This window comes from Macaca fascicularis, chromosome 18 (assembly GCF_037993035.2).
Source record: "Macaca fascicularis isolate 582-1 chromosome 18, T2T-MFA8v1.1".
In the NCBI taxonomy this organism is placed as follows: domain Eukaryota; kingdom Metazoa; phylum Chordata; class Mammalia; order Primates; family Cercopithecidae; genus Macaca; species Macaca fascicularis.
Window position 1 is genome coordinate 53,661,859 of NC_088392.1, and position 15,371 is coordinate 53,677,229.

General features: G+C 42.6%; 1 protein-coding gene across 9 annotated transcripts in view; it reads right to left on the bottom strand.

Moving 5' to 3' along the window:
* Positions 1–15,371, bottom strand: part of MOCOS (molybdenum cofactor sulfurase) — a 62,260-nt gene that overhangs the window by 21,532 nt on the left and 25,357 nt on the right. For 3 of the 9 annotated variants that reach the window (XM_074022578.1, XM_074022582.1, XM_005586859.5), the window contains 5 exons: positions 14,800–14,916; positions 12,346–12,810; positions 10,644–10,806; positions 2,643–2,721; positions 370–494 (listed from right to left, as the gene is read on the bottom strand). In XM_074022578.1, coding sequence (XP_073878679.1) covers positions 370–494; positions 2,643–2,721; positions 10,644–10,806; positions 12,346–12,810; positions 14,800–14,916 — 949 coding nt within the window. Of the gene's footprint in view, positions 1–369; positions 495–2,642; positions 2,722–10,643; positions 10,807–12,345; positions 12,811–14,799; positions 14,917–15,371 lie in introns of those variants that run through there. The other 6 variants (XM_074022580.1, XM_005586860.5, XM_074022579.1 and 3 more) reach the window with 5 other exon arrangements.

Sequence of the window (15,371 nt, forward strand, 5' to 3'; positions counted from 1 at the left end):
TAGAGCTAAAAGCTAGCAAGCCAGATTTCCTTGCTTCCAGATCCAATCTGAGGACATAGCAAGCTATTAGGGTTTTTATCTAATACAACTGAATTAATTGTGATTTTTGAACATGCAGGAGTGAGGCTGAATGTTTGGGCAGAGGCTGGGCAGCTGGCTTTATGCCCTCCTCAGCCTCCTTAAGAGGATCCTGGAGCCCACTTCTCCTGCTGACCTGGGGCTACTGCAGCAGGTTTCTGCTAAAGGCTGACCACCCCTGCTTTCCATACATGAGCAAGTCACCCGTAAGTGCAGTTCATGTGCTGTTTTGATGTGTGCAAGGGTAAACCAGGGTTCCTGTCCTCTAAGAACCAATTCAAAATGTAATACCTTTTCCATGTTTCTTCTTTGCATTCCTTTGAAAGTTTGAACTTTGTCTGATCAAATGACAAGGACGGCCAAAAAATGTGGACAACCAGCTTGAAATTTTTTCTCCACAGTCATAAGTATTTACTCTGGCAAAAGAGAGAGAGAAAGGGTGAACTCTTACAGCGTATTTATTTAAATAATAATCTAAATTGCAAAAAGTTAGATTACAAAATGAAATGAAACAAAACATTGCATGAGTCCTGAAGAGAAGGCAGCCTGAAGTGTCAGATGCTGCAAGGAGATTTCCAAGGCAGGAAGACCTGCCATCTGGGGCTTGTGTGAAGCTTTCAGACCAAATAAAAAGCTTAAACATTTCTCCTGGAAAGACCTTTTTACTATTAATTATTGACACAGAGAACCACAAAGCTTAGAATTTGGGAACTTCCAAAGTGATATATTGCTTTCAGAAGCCCTTGAACCCAGAAATGTGTCCTATTTTTTCACCATGGGCCTGATTGAAATATCTTCTCTCACATGGACTGACATGTTTGGTTTGTAAAATGAACACTGTGCCTGTGAGTTACAGATATAAGTACTGCATTTATCAATCTGGTGTTTGAAAACTCAAGAATCCTCTAGAATTTTGTTATCCAAAATTTATTGTTCTGACTGAAAATGTGCTAAATGGATGTGTAAGTTGGTAACATTGGTGCAAGTACTGGCGAGAAGATGTAGAGTGTGCTTCACTCTTTATCCTACAAGGTGGGGACCAGTGCCCAGGATGCTCCACTGTGTCAAGCACAATCATCACATCATCACCTTTGTGCTTTCCTGGGGGTATAGCCCTTCACACTCCCAGAGTGATCCTCTGCCTATCATCCACAGCACTAATGACTGGGGTCCAACTTGGATGTAGCTTTAGCATTTAACATACCATTTCCTGCCTTGCATGATAGCATATGTTCAGGGCAGTGCACAAAGATGTGCAATATGGTTTGATACCATGCAGTATCACCATCTACCGAGCACAGACCTACCCACTAATGAGTGCATTGTGTTAACTGGTAGGCAATCAGCACTTTGAAAGCTTTTTATTATACATAAATATTTAGTGAAGTGTTACACAGTTAACTGTTTTAGTATGTGGGTGGGGATGAAAGGGGAATTGGTTGGGGCTTAAGATAGGATAAATTTCCCAAGATTGGAAAATTTGCTATTCCACATGTATTCAGGTACAGATAAGATTAGATAAAAAGGGATGCAGACATTTGATTTGTTCAATAAAAAGACTTAGAAACATGTACAATCAATAAACAAAATAGCAATGCTAGTACATTCAACCCCACTTTACATTTCCTAGAATTCAGTAGATGATTTATCATCAGCAACCCAGATTAGATAATAACCTATAACATGGGTATATAATCTATGAGTTATCACCTGAAAGCTGGGCTTTAGAAACCTGAGAGATGTCTTGATAACCCCCTCACCCCCAGCCTCCTTATCCAATCATCAGCTAGTTCAGGTTATTCTATTTCCAGAATATATACCTGCAGCTTCCTGACTTTCTCTCTGACCCTGGTCCAAGCCTCCATCTTGTCTCACTTGTGTTGCTAACACAGGTGCTTATGTGGCCTTCCTGCTTGCACCCCTTCCCCCTTCCAGCCACTCCACAGGCACCAGCCCGTCTTCTCAACATGCAAATTAGGTATTTTCCCTCCCCATTAAGCCTCCTCTGGAGTGTGGCAATGCCCTCCAGACTGTTCCTTCTGCATCACCTTGTCTTCCCACCCCACACCGTCCTCTTGACACTGTCCCAGGCTCTGACGGGAACAACATGGGCATTCTAGTGGGAGAGACTAAAGATCAATAAACAGATATATATTAACTTGGAAACAACAAAGACAAAGGAGATGAATACAACAGGGGAAATGGAGAGGGAAGGGCTGGTTTCTGTGGGTAGTCATGTGGCCCTCTGAGAAAGGGGCTTTTGAGCAGACACCTGTTGGAGTTGAAACTGACAGAGGTGAGAGAACAAGCCCTGTGGAGGTATAACTAGGGGAATAGCACCAGGCAGAGGGAACAGCAAGTGTAAAGACCTGAGAAGGGAGCATGCTTGGGAGGTTTGAAGACCAAAGAGCCAAGAGTGTAGTTAGAGAGAAGCATGCGAGGGAGAAATGGGCAGCAACTAGACTGAAGGGTAGCAGAGGATAGACTGCATAGGGCATTACTCTTTTCCCCTCTTTGTCAGCCTGTCAATAAAGCTGAGATTTTCACCTGCTTCAGAGTCTCACCTGTCAGCACAGACCCTGCTGTGGCGAATCTGAGTCTGTTCACTATTTTCCTCAAGAGGCACCTCTATAGGCTCCATCCCTAATGAACAAAGGTTAAAAACAAATTTAACATTGTGTAAAAACAACAGCTACTTGACTTCAAAATATACTACAAAGCTATAGTAACCAAAACAGCATGGTACTGACATAAAAATAGACATATAGACCAATGTGACAGAACCAAAATATAAATCCACACATTTATAGTCAACTGATTTCTGAACTGGAGCAAGAAGAATTCTCTTCAATAAATGATGCTGGAAAAAGTAGATTACCATATGCAGAAGAATAAAATTAGACCCCTATCTTTCACCATATACACAAATCAACTCAAAATGAATTAGAGACTGAAATATAAGACCCAAAACTATTAAACTACTAGAAGAAAACATCGGGGAACTGCTTCAGGACATTGGTCTGGACAAAGAATTTTTGGATAAGACCTCAAAAGCATCAGCCACAAAAGCCAAAATAGAGAACTAGAATTACAGCAAACTAAAAAGCTTCTGTACAACAAAGGGAAACAACAGAATGAAGAGACAACCAACAGAATGAGAGGAAATGTTTGCAAAACATCCATCCAGCAAGGGTTAATAACCAAATATATAAGGAAATCAACAACTCAACAGTGAAAAAAAAACCAAGTAATTCAATTTTTTTAATGAGCAAATAATCTGAATAGATATTTCTTGAACGAAGACATGCAAATGGCTAATCGATACATTTTTTTAAATGTTCAACATCACTAATCATCAGGGGAATGCAAACCAAAACCACAATGAGACCTTACCCCAGTTAGAATGGCTATTATCAGAATGACAAATAAATAACAAATGCTGTTGAGGATGCAGAGAAAGGGGAACTCTTACACACTGTTGGTGGGAATGTGAATTAGTATAGCCATCATGGAAAAGACTACTGGGGTTCTTCAGAAAACTAAAAATAAAAATACCATATGATCCAGCAATCCCACTTCTGGGTATTTATCCAAAGGAAAGGAAAATCAGAGGAAAAAAAGAATGGTGGATAGGAGACAGGACTAATGTACAGCTCCCAGTTAGATGGACAGAACAGCATGTAGAGACTCACACTGTGAACTTTTGCTCCACGAACCACTGCAGGAACATACCAGGAAAACTGATAAAATTCACAGACACTTTGAAAGAAGCAGCTTGCTGCTCCAAACACCACAAGATAGCCAAAACTTTGAGTTCCCAAAGAGTGAGAAGGCAAGAAGTTGGCCTCTGAACACACACCCCCATTGAGGAACCTGAAAATCCAGATCACAAGAGAAGGATTTAACCTTACCTAGAGCTGAAATGGATTTAGGGAGCCAAGTGAAATATAAAAGTAGAAGAAGCAGTGGGAAGCGCCCTGTAGGGACTCCCGGTCCCCAGCCTGAACCCCAGGAAAGCCATTCCTGGACTTATCTCACAGGGGTCCTTGGGGAAGGGAAGGCAGCCAGTGGAAATGGGGAGGGGCCACAGGGTGAAGGAAGTTCCTAGCTTGACTTTGTAATAATTTTAACTGAGCACAAACTTTCCTAAGTAGAATCCAGAGGAGGAGACAAAAGGGAAGTAAAGATACAAGCGTAGAAGCTGTAGCCATTGGTCCTGACTGGCAGGGAGGAGCAAGGCCTGGGAGCCCTGCTTGCTTTCTCAGCAGGGGGCTTGTAACCTGGGGCAAGATCTCAGCCCTGCTTACCAGATGCCTGTACCGAAACCTCAGCGCAGCTGGGGAGGCACAGTGGGAGTGAGACTGACCTGGCTGCCTGTGTGGGAGCTGGGTGAGGTCTGTCACTGCCAGCTTTCCCCCATGTCTCTGGAGACCTATTTGACACAGCAGAAATGGCCAAAATTTCCCTGGGAACATAACTCCATTCGTCTGAGAACCAGCCCCCCACCCCCAGAGTGGCCACAGCAAGTCCTGCCCAAGGAGAGTATGATCTCAGACCCACCTAACCTGCCTCCACCTGATGGTTTTTCTCTACTTGACCTGATAGCCAAAGACAAAAGATATGATCTCTTGGGAGCTCTGTGGCCCTGTTCATTATCTGAGAAACCCAAGTACCTATCCTAGCCAAGGCAGGGCAAGATTATATCCCCCTTCTACTGCTGCAGCTGGTGTTCTCTTGAAAGCACCACCTTCTGGCTGGAGGCCAACGAACTCAAGCCATTACAGCAACTCATAAGACAACAACTCTGCTCCAAAGAAGGAGAAAACGACAGCTCATTCCACCACCTGCAACACCCTGGCTAACCAGAGGTCCTGAGTCTGTCCATGTGACAACTTCACTGCTAACATAACCAGCATTCAAGAAAACCAGCGCACTAAACAAAACTACAACCAAGGACTAAAACCAACGCACTAAAACAAAACTACAACGAAGGACTCCCACAGAGTCCGCTTTACTCCCCTGACACCTTCACTAGAGCAGGTGCTGTTATCCACGGCTGGAAGACCTGAATGTGAATCACATCACAGGACTCTTCGCAGACAGTTCTTAGCACCACCCTGGAGCCCCAGAGTTCTGCTGAGTGGCTAGAACCAGAAGGGCAATAACAATCAGTGCAGTCTGGCATTTTAGAAGCCGTATCCATACAGGAAGGAGGAGAGCACAACATCAAGAGAGCACCCCTGGGACAAAAGAATGTGAATAACAGCCCTTGAGTTCCATATCTTCCCACTGAAACAGTCTATCCAAATGAGAAGTAACCAGGAAAGTCATTTTGGTAATATGACAAAACAAGGTTCTATAACACCATCAAAAGATCATTCTAGCTCTCCAGCAATGGATCTAAACCAAGAGGAAATATCTGAATTGCCAGAAAAAGAATTCAGAAGATTGACTATTAAGCTACTTAAGGAGGCACCAGAGAAAGGTGAAAACTATTTTAAAGAAATTTTTTAAAATACAGGATATGGATGAAAAAGTCTCTAGAGAAATAGATATCATAAATAAAAGATGATCACAACTTCTAGAAATGAAAGACACACTTAGAGAAATGCAAAATACACTGGAAAGTTTCAGCAATAGTATTGAAAAAGTAGAAGAAAGAACTTCAGAACCCAAAGACAAGGCTTTCAAATTAACCCAATCCAACAAAGACAAATACAAAATAATTTTAAAAAATGAACAAAGACTCCATGAAATTTTGGATTATTTTAAATGACCAAACATAAGAATAATTGGTGTCCCTGAGGAATAAGAGAAATCTAAAACTTTGGAAAACCTATTTGAGGAAATAATCTAGGAAAACTTCTCTGGTCTCACTAGAGATCTAGACATCCACATATAAAAAGCTCAAAGAATACCTGGGAAATTCGTTGCAAAAAGATTATCACCTAGGCACATAGTCATCAGGTTAGCTAAAGTCAAGATGAAGGAAAGAATCTAAAGAACTGTGAGGCCAGAGCATCAGTAACCCAAAAGGAAAACCTAGTAAATTAACAGCAGATTTCTCAGCAGAAATCTTGCAAGTCAGAAAGGATTGGAGTCCTATCCTCAGCCTCCTTAAACAAAATAATTATCAGCCAAGAATTTTGCATCCAGCAAAACAAAGCTTCATAAATGAAGGAGAGATAAAGTCTTTTTTAGAGAAACAAATACTGACAGAATTTGTGACTAACAATCCAGCACTACAAAAAAAAAAAATGGTAAAAGAAGTCCTAATCAAAATACCATCATCATTATTCACAGAACTAGAAAAAAAAATCCTAAAATTTATATGGAAACAAAAAAACAGCCCATTTAGCCAAAGCAAGACTAAGCAAAAAGAACAAATCTGAAGGCATCACATTACCCAACTTCAAACTATACTACAAGGCTATTTTTACCAAAACAGCATGGCACTGGTATTAAAAAGCAGGCACACAGACCAATGGTACAGAATAAAGAACCCAGAAATAAAGCCAAATACTTACAGCCAACTGATTTTTGACAAAGCAAATGGAAACAAAGTGGGGAAAGGACACTGTATTCAACAAATGGTGCGGAGATAACTGGCAAGTCACATGTAAAAACATGAAAATGGATCCTCATCTCTCACCTTCTACAAAAATCAACTGAAGATGGATCAAAGACTTAAATCTAAGACATGAAACCATAAAAGTCTTAGAAGGTAACATTGGAAAAACCCTTCTAGATATTGGGGTAAGCAAAGAATTCATGACCAAAAACCCAAAAGTAAATGCAACAAAAACAAAGATAAATAGATGGGACCTAATTTTAAAAGCTTCTGCGTAGCGAAAGAAACAGTCAGAAGAGTAAAGAGACAATCCACAAAGTGAGAGAGAATATTTGCAAACCATGCATCTGACAAAGGACTAATTTCCAGAATCTATAAGGACCTCAAACAAATCAACAACAAAAAACAAATAATCTCATCAAAAATTGGGCTAAGGACATAAATGGAAAATTTTCAAGAGAAGACATACAAATGGCCAACAAACATGAGAAAATGCTCATCATTACTAATTATCAGGGAAATGCAAATCAAAACCACAATGTAATACCATCTTACTCCTGCAAGAATGGCCACAATTTAAAAATTGAAAAATAATTGATGCTGGCATAGATGTGGTGAAAAGGGAATACTTTATCCTGCTGGTGGGAATGTAAACTATTAAAACCACTATGGAAAACAATATGGAGTTTCCTTAAAGAACTAAAAGTAGAACTACCATTTGATCCAGCAACCCTACTACTGGGTATCTACCCAGAGGAAAAGAAGTCATTATACAAAAAAGACACTTGCACACATATGTTTATAGCAGCACAATTCACAATTGCAAAAATACGGAAACATGGAGAGATCTCATCTTTTTTTTAACTTTTAAGTTCCGGGGTACAAGTGCAGGTTTCTTACATAGGTAAACTTGTGTTATGGGGGTTTGTTATACAGATTATTTCATCACCCGGGTATTAAGCCTAATATTCATTAGTTATTTTTCCTGATCCTCCCCATCCTCCCACCCTCCACCCTCCTGTAGGTCTCAGTGTCTATTGTTCCCTTCTATGTGTCCATGTGTTCTCATCATTTAGCTCCCATTTATAAGTGAGAACATGTATTTTGTTTTCTGTTCCTGTGCTGATTTGCTAAGGTTAATGGCCTCCAGCTTCATCTATGTCCCTGAAAAAGACATGATCTCATTCTTTTTTATGGCTGCATAGTATTCCATGGTGTATATGTACCACATAACATAAACAAACAGTAAACAACAGTAAACAAACAAATAAAAAACCAAATAACCTAATTTAAAAATGGGTTAGTGGCCAGGCGCAGTGGCTCATGCCTGTAATCCCAGCACTTTGGGAGGCTGAGGCGGGCAAATCACGAGGTCAGGAGATCGAGACCATCCTGGCTAACACGGTGAAACCCCGTCTCTACTAAAAATACGAAAATTAGCCAGGCATGGTGGCAGGCGCCTGCAGTCCCAGCTACTCGGAAGGCTGAGGCAGGAGAATGGTGTGAACCTGGGAGGCGGAGTTTGCAGTGAGCCGAGATAGTGTCACTGCACTCCAGCCTGGGCGACAGAGCGAGACTCCGTCTCAAAAAAAAAAAACAGGTTAAAGATCTGAATAGGTATTTCTCCAAAGAAGATGTACTAATGGTCAATGTGTATATGGAAAATGCTTAACATCACTAACAATCAGGGAAATGCAAATTAAAATCAAAATGAGATATCACTCTACACCTGTCAGGATGGCTACTGTCAAAAGAAAATAAACAAACAAAAGACAGTAAGTGTTGGTGAGAATGTGGAAAAACATGAGCCCTTGCAACCACTGGTAGGTATGCAAAAATTTTCAGTTAATATGAAAAACAATATTGAGATTCCTTAGAAAATTAAAAATAGAACTACCATATGATCCAGTGATCCCACTTCTGGGTACTTATCCAAAATAATTTCAATCAGAATGCTGAAGAGATATTAGCACTCCCAATGTTCATTGCAGCTCTATTTCCAATAGCCAAGATATGGATACAATCTAAATGACCATTAAGAGATGAGTAAAGTAAATGTGGTATAGTCATTCTATTGAATACTACTCAATCTTAAAAGAGATTCTGCAATATGTGACAACAGACAATTTTAAAAACTGGGATACTGGGGCCGGCACAGTGGCTTATGCTTATAATCCCAGCACTTTGGGAGGTCAAGGTGGGCAGATCACCTGAGGTTGGGAGTTCAAGACCAGCCTGACCAACATGGAGAAACCCTGTCTCTACTAAAAACACAAAATTAGGCAGGCGTGGTGCTGCCTGCCTGCAATCCCAGCTACTCAGGAGGCTGAGGCAGGAGAATTGCTTGAACCCAGGAGGCAGAGTCTGCAGTGAGCAGAGATCATGTCATTGCACTCTAGCCTGGACGACAAAAGCAAAACTCCATCTCAAAAAAAAAAAAAAAAAAAAGTGGGGGGGCGTGGGATATCAAGACTCATTCTCTAACCCTAATAATAACACTGGCCTCTTGGTTCAAGGAAAAATAAACCACGGGAACAGAATAGAACACTTACAGCCAAGAAACACAATCATGAATATGTGGAAATGTTATATATCACAAAAGTACAACTACAAGTTAGGGAGGAAATGGGAATGTCCTAAAAATGGTAAGTAGGATGGGGAAGGAGGAGGAGTGAGACTCAGGAGAGATCCACAGGAAATTTCTGCTGTATCTGTAATGTTTTTTATCTTTTTTAAAGCCAGCACCACAACTGCTATGTAATGTTTTATGTATGTATTGTGTGTGTATGTATGTATGTATATATGTATGCATGTTTAAAAAGAAAAAGGAAGAGGAGGAGGAGGAGGACCTAAAGGAAATGTGGCCAAATGTTAAGATTTGCTAAAATTGAACGCTGTAATTGTGCATTATTCTTTACTATCTGTGCTGCCCAACACTGTAGCATAGCTACACGTAGCTATTTAAATTAATTAAAATCAAGTAAAATTTAAAATTCAGTTCTAGTGTCCCACTAGCCACATTTCAATAGTCACATGTGACTGGTGGCCACTAAACTGGACAAGGTATAGTTTGAACATTTTCATCATCACAGAAAGTTCTACTGAACAGAGCGGGCCTATACTTTTCTATAGGTTTGATCATTCATATCATTCATAATAAAAATCAACAAGGATAAATTAAAGCCTGCAGTATACATGATGAGTGAAGAAAATAAAGGAAACTTAAGTAAAAAGGATATCATCTCATTCATATCAAGTGTATACCTCTTTGAGACATCATCATCCTCTGTCGCCCAGGCTAGAGTGCAGTGGTGCGATCTGGGTTCACTGCAACCTCCACCTCCAGGGCTCAAGCAATTCTCCTGCCTCAGCCTCCCGAGTACCTGAGTAGCTGGGATCACAGGTACATGCCACCATGCCCAACTTCTTTTCGTAGTTTTGTATTTTTAGTAGAGAAGGGGTTTCATCATGTTGGCCAGTCTGGTCTCAAACTTTTGACCTCGAGTGATCTGCCCACCTTGGCCTTCCAAAGGGCTGGGATTACAGGTGTAAGCCACTGCACCTGGCCCCTCTTTACTGTCTGATTGGACTGTCAGATCTTTATCTCTCCCGAAATTTCCCAAAACCAAAGGGGAACAAACTCTTTGTTGCGTTTCCTAGACACTATTTCCCTTACTTTCAGGTTATTTTACCCAGTTTTTCCCTTGAGACAAGGTCTTGCTCTGTCGCCCAGGCCGGAATGCAGTGGCACGATCTCAGTTCACTGCAACTTCCACCTCCCGGGTTCAAGTGATTCTTGTGCCTCAGTCTCCTGAGTAGCTGGGATTACAGGCACGTGCCACCACACCCAGGATAATTTTTATTTTTTTATAGAGACGAGGTTTCACTGTATTGTCCAGGCTGTTGGGTTATTCTAACGTTTGGTAGAGCATTTCATATGAGTATAAAAACTGCTCTCAGGAGCGGCTCTGTGAAAATGAAGTGGTTTTCCCACCTTTGGCTTTGATGACCATGATCCTTTGCTGCAGGTCGATGAAGGGCTGGATCAGGCAGAGCCGCGGTTCCTGCTTCTGACTCAGGCAAACACCGTTGTGATTCACAACCATCCAGCTCCGGTCATATAGCAGCCCTTGGTTTCCTACAGGCCACCTGGTCACCTAAACAAAAAGGTAGATGTGTCTTAGGCCAGGGCTTCCCAAAGATGGTCTTCACCTATTTGTACAGTGGCTACACAAACACAGATGGACTTCATGAATTCAGCACCTACTCTGGAAGTAAGAAAGGGAGGAAGAGAAGAAACTAAAACAAAGAGGACAATGCAAAGGAGATGACATGGGAGCTGGATATCTCCCATTCAGCCTCCAGGTCCACACTCCACCCTTCTCCACTTCAAGCCATGTTTTAAGTAGGTAATGTTTTAAGTAGGTAACTTTTAACAAATGTTAAGATTTGAGTACAAGAGTGCAGTGAAAAGCAAGCCTCCTTTCCCAGCTGGCTCCAGCCGTTGCTCTTTTTTTTTTTTTTTTTTTTTCTGTTGTTTTGTTTGTTTGTTTTAAGACGGAATCTTGCTCTGTTGCCCAGGCTGGAGTGTAGTGAGTGGTGCAGTCTCGGCTCACTGAAACCTCTGCTTCCTGGGCTTAAGCTATTCTCCTGTCTCAGCCTCCTGAGTAGCTGGGATTACAGGCACCTGCCACCATGCCCGGCTAATTTTTGTATTTTAAGTAAAGACAGGGTTTCACCATGTTAGCCAGGCTGGTCTCAAACTCCTGACCTCCAGGAGACACATCCCATTCATTTGCCCCAATGTTGGTGACGTCAACTTTTGTCACTTGGTTAACATGGGGTCTATTAGGTTTCTCCATTGTAAAATTCATCAATAAGTAGGTGGTACTTACTAATTAATAAGTATTTTATGGAGAGATATTTTCAGAATATGCAGATATCCTGTTACTTATCAAATTTTCATTCATTCAATTTAGCATCTATTGATAACTATTGCCTAAACCAATTATTGGCACGATGGTTGCAAAGTGGTTTTTAAAATTCTATCATTGATTTATTAGTTGGTATTCTATAGTAGGGTTGAGCTTCTTCTCTATTTATTCGCTAATTCATTTTTACTTTCTATTGGACTCATGGAGTCCTGTGTTGCTCAAATGCTCACCACTCATCACTATCAGTACTTATTTTGATGTACATATTGCCAAAGACTTGGCCAACAGGAGCTCCTTCAAGCTGGCTCCTGTGTCCTTTTGACATATCTTCAGGTCACCTGGGCAAAGTGCTTAACCTCAAAACCCTCAGGCTCCATATCTATAAAATAGGGATAATATTACTATCCACCTCATATTTCACCATTTTAAGGATCAAATGAAACAAATAAACACAGACAATGCTTCAGCACACAGCCAGCACACACATTCGGTGAAAGTTACAGCTATAATTAGTAAGAGTAATGACATATTCACCACTCAGAAACAGGGTCCTCTCAGGAGTCCCTGTGAGCGGAGTCATGTTCAAAAGTCAACACAGACCAAGAAGGGAAGCATGAGAATGGCTTTTCTCACCACAACACTCTGACGAATGATTTTGATTTTCTTCATGCTTTTCTTCACTTTATCAAAAAAGAGAGAGAGAGAGAGAATAATAAAATAAATAAAGAGAAGGACTTTCTGTGCTGCTGTGAAAATCCTTACCTCAAACGCAGCACAGGATTTGATTGGATAGAGGTAAAGGTTAGTGACAACAAGTGGCCCAAGGGCCCCCTGCAGGACTCCTGCAGCTTTCTCTGAAGGAATCTGCTGGGTTCTGGCAACGTCACACACAGGTGGGGCCACAGGCACAGCATTTACAGTAGTAGATGAGTTGTTCCAAACCCCGGAGCCTGTGAGGGCATCTTCCTGAGGCAAGAGGCTATGTCTGCCCATGACAGCAGGTATAACGTCAGCCTGGCTCTCTGCTGATGGGGCTCCAGCCTCCCTGGTGTCAGCATGGGTCTGAGAGACAGGCCAGTCCCCTGATGAGTGCAGGCGGGTGTCTATGATGAACCTAAGAAAGGCCTGGACATCATCCAGCGTTGACATGTATCCAAATGAAATCCTCACAGATCCTGTGGGCTGCCCATCTATGAGGTCCATATTGTCCCCACAGACGTGACCAGCCTAGGATAAGAGGGAAGTGCATCAGCCAGAGTGACCCCTTTCTCATAGAGACATTGCAAACAGTTTGACAAAATAAATTTTGTTAATTTTAAAATTAACCCAGGAAAACAGAACTGCAACATTAATATGCGCTGTGCATCTGAGACATAGCTCAGCTCTCTACACGCAGGGGACAACTTTCTGGATCTCATTTTGCTCAACTGTAAATTGGGACCAATATCAATCTCAACGGGCCATTAAAAAGTTTAATAGAAATACTTCATGGAAAGCATTTACCTAGAGCCAGGCACAGGGCTGGCTCACAGAGGGGTCAAAACACAGACTAAGGTTTCAGAAGCACTCAAAGTCTACCCAAGGCTGAGATGGGAGAAACATCACTGGTCACCCTCGTTAGCCTCTCAGTACTGAGGGGAGGCCTACATCCCTGAGAGCTGCCCCTTGACAACAGGGAAAGGCAGAGATGCTTCCCCTGCAAATGACCAGCCTCGGGCCACTGTGAAGGTCAAGGTCAGCTTGAGTGCCTCTGCCGGGAGGTGCGGAAGAAAGACAGGAGAATCTCAGTCTCCGAGCCCGGCTACCTGGTGTTGGTGACTGGTCAGCACAGTGCATGGAGCAGCCCCGGACAAACCTCGGTACTGGATCCGGGTCAGACACCCGAAGAAATGGAGCCACAGCATTCCATAGGACCAAATATTCTCTCTGGAGCTGTGTTTGTGTTCTGAGCCTCCCTCTCCCTCTCTATTTCTTCTCCTCCCTCTCTCCTATCTCCTCCCTCTCCTTCTCTCCTATCCCTCTTTCTTTTTAAACAAAACTCAGTTCATGGTTAGTTGAGATCTAGTATATACAATATTTCATGGCAACCAAAGGAAAATCAAATTAGAAACTCAAACCAATAAAGACTCTTTGCCACTCAAATTATTCCTAATGAAATGGTTCAAAACAGGCTACACCCTGAAGTGAAAAACCTCAGCCTGGGGGAGAGACAGGGAGGGTGGGGAATCTGGGAGACGCAGAATCCCTGGAGCCCTAGAAGATTCCACTCCGCAACCAACCCGGACGTCCGCTAACTCTAGCTTGGAGGCTGTACTTCAGGAGGGCTGAACCAGGTAAGGGCACATCCTTACACATCCCTTGTTAACACCCCTCTCTTGCCTTTAAATGGTTGGCCCCAAAGTAAAAACCAAATCCGAAAGTCTGCTATAAAGATAATATCTTGAAACATTTTCTTTTCTTTCTGTTTTTTTTTTTTTGAGACAGAGTTTCACTCTTGTTGCCCAGACTGAAGTGTAATGGCACAGTCCCGGCTCAAGCAATTCTCCTGCCTCAGCCTCCTGAGTATCTGGGATTACAGGCATGCGCCACCACACCTGGCTAATTTTATATTTCCAGTAGAGACAGGGTTTCTCCATGTTGGTCAGACTGGTCATGAACTCCTTACCTCAGGTGACTCGCCTGCCTCGGCCTCCCAAAGTGCTGGGATTACAGGCTTGAGCCACTGTACCTGGCTTTTTTTTTTTTTTTTTTTTTTTTTTTTTTTTTTTTTTTTTGAGACGGAGTCTTGCTCTGTCATCCAGGCTGGAGTGCAATGGTGTGGTCTCGGCTCACTGCAACCTCTGCCTCCTGGGCTCAAGCAATTCTGCCTCAGTCTCCTGAGTAGCTAGGATTACAGGCGTATGCCATCATGCCTGGCTAATTTTTGCATCTTTAGTAGAGATGGCGTTTCACCATGTTAGCCAGGCTGGTCTCGAACTCCTGACCTCAGGTGATCCACCTGCCTTGGCCTCCCAAAGTGCTGGGATTACAGGCGTGAGCCACTACAGCCGGCCTTCTTGAAGCATTTTCCATTTGTATTCCCTTTCCTTTGTACATGCACAGAGTAGGCGTGGAGAAATGAGTCTGCACAGCAGCCCCCACCCCAGACGCGCAGGCAGCAACAGGTGTTCCTGGGTCTCGCTGACTGGTGTCCAGACTGCAGAACCCTGTACCAACCTGAAAATTCTTCCTGACCATCTCGTTGCTTATGCCCAGGTGCCTCTGGCAGGCCCCTGTGTTACAGAAGCAGCCAGTTCGCAGGTGGATGTTGTAAAGACTGGCCATTTTGTCCACCTGTGGATTTAATGTAACATGGAATGAGCTGTTACCAACGTGCAGTTTTACTCTGAGAGTTTCAGAACAGGATTTGGACCTCTCTTTCCTAATAATAAAATGATGATACAAGCCTGGAACTGTCCCCTAAAATGCCATGATCTATCATAGGTTAAACATTGTATAAAATATTGCAGTGGGGCTGAAGACAGTGCCTTCTTGGCATCAGCTGCACAGGGTTGGACCACAGAGCGGGCGCCGTGAAATGCTATTCCGCACAGGGTTGGACCACAGAGCAAGCCCCATGAAGTGCTATTCCGAGCAGCCCCGCCTCAGCTCGCAGGCTGGACTCCAGGTGTTACTGTGTCCATGCTGAGTGTGATTGATTTGCTTTTCCTACTTTCTCCAACCTTCGGTTTAATCATAGAATTGCTTTTCAGTCCAGAAGTTCCCAAAGCTCTTTCCTGCCCCCTGGA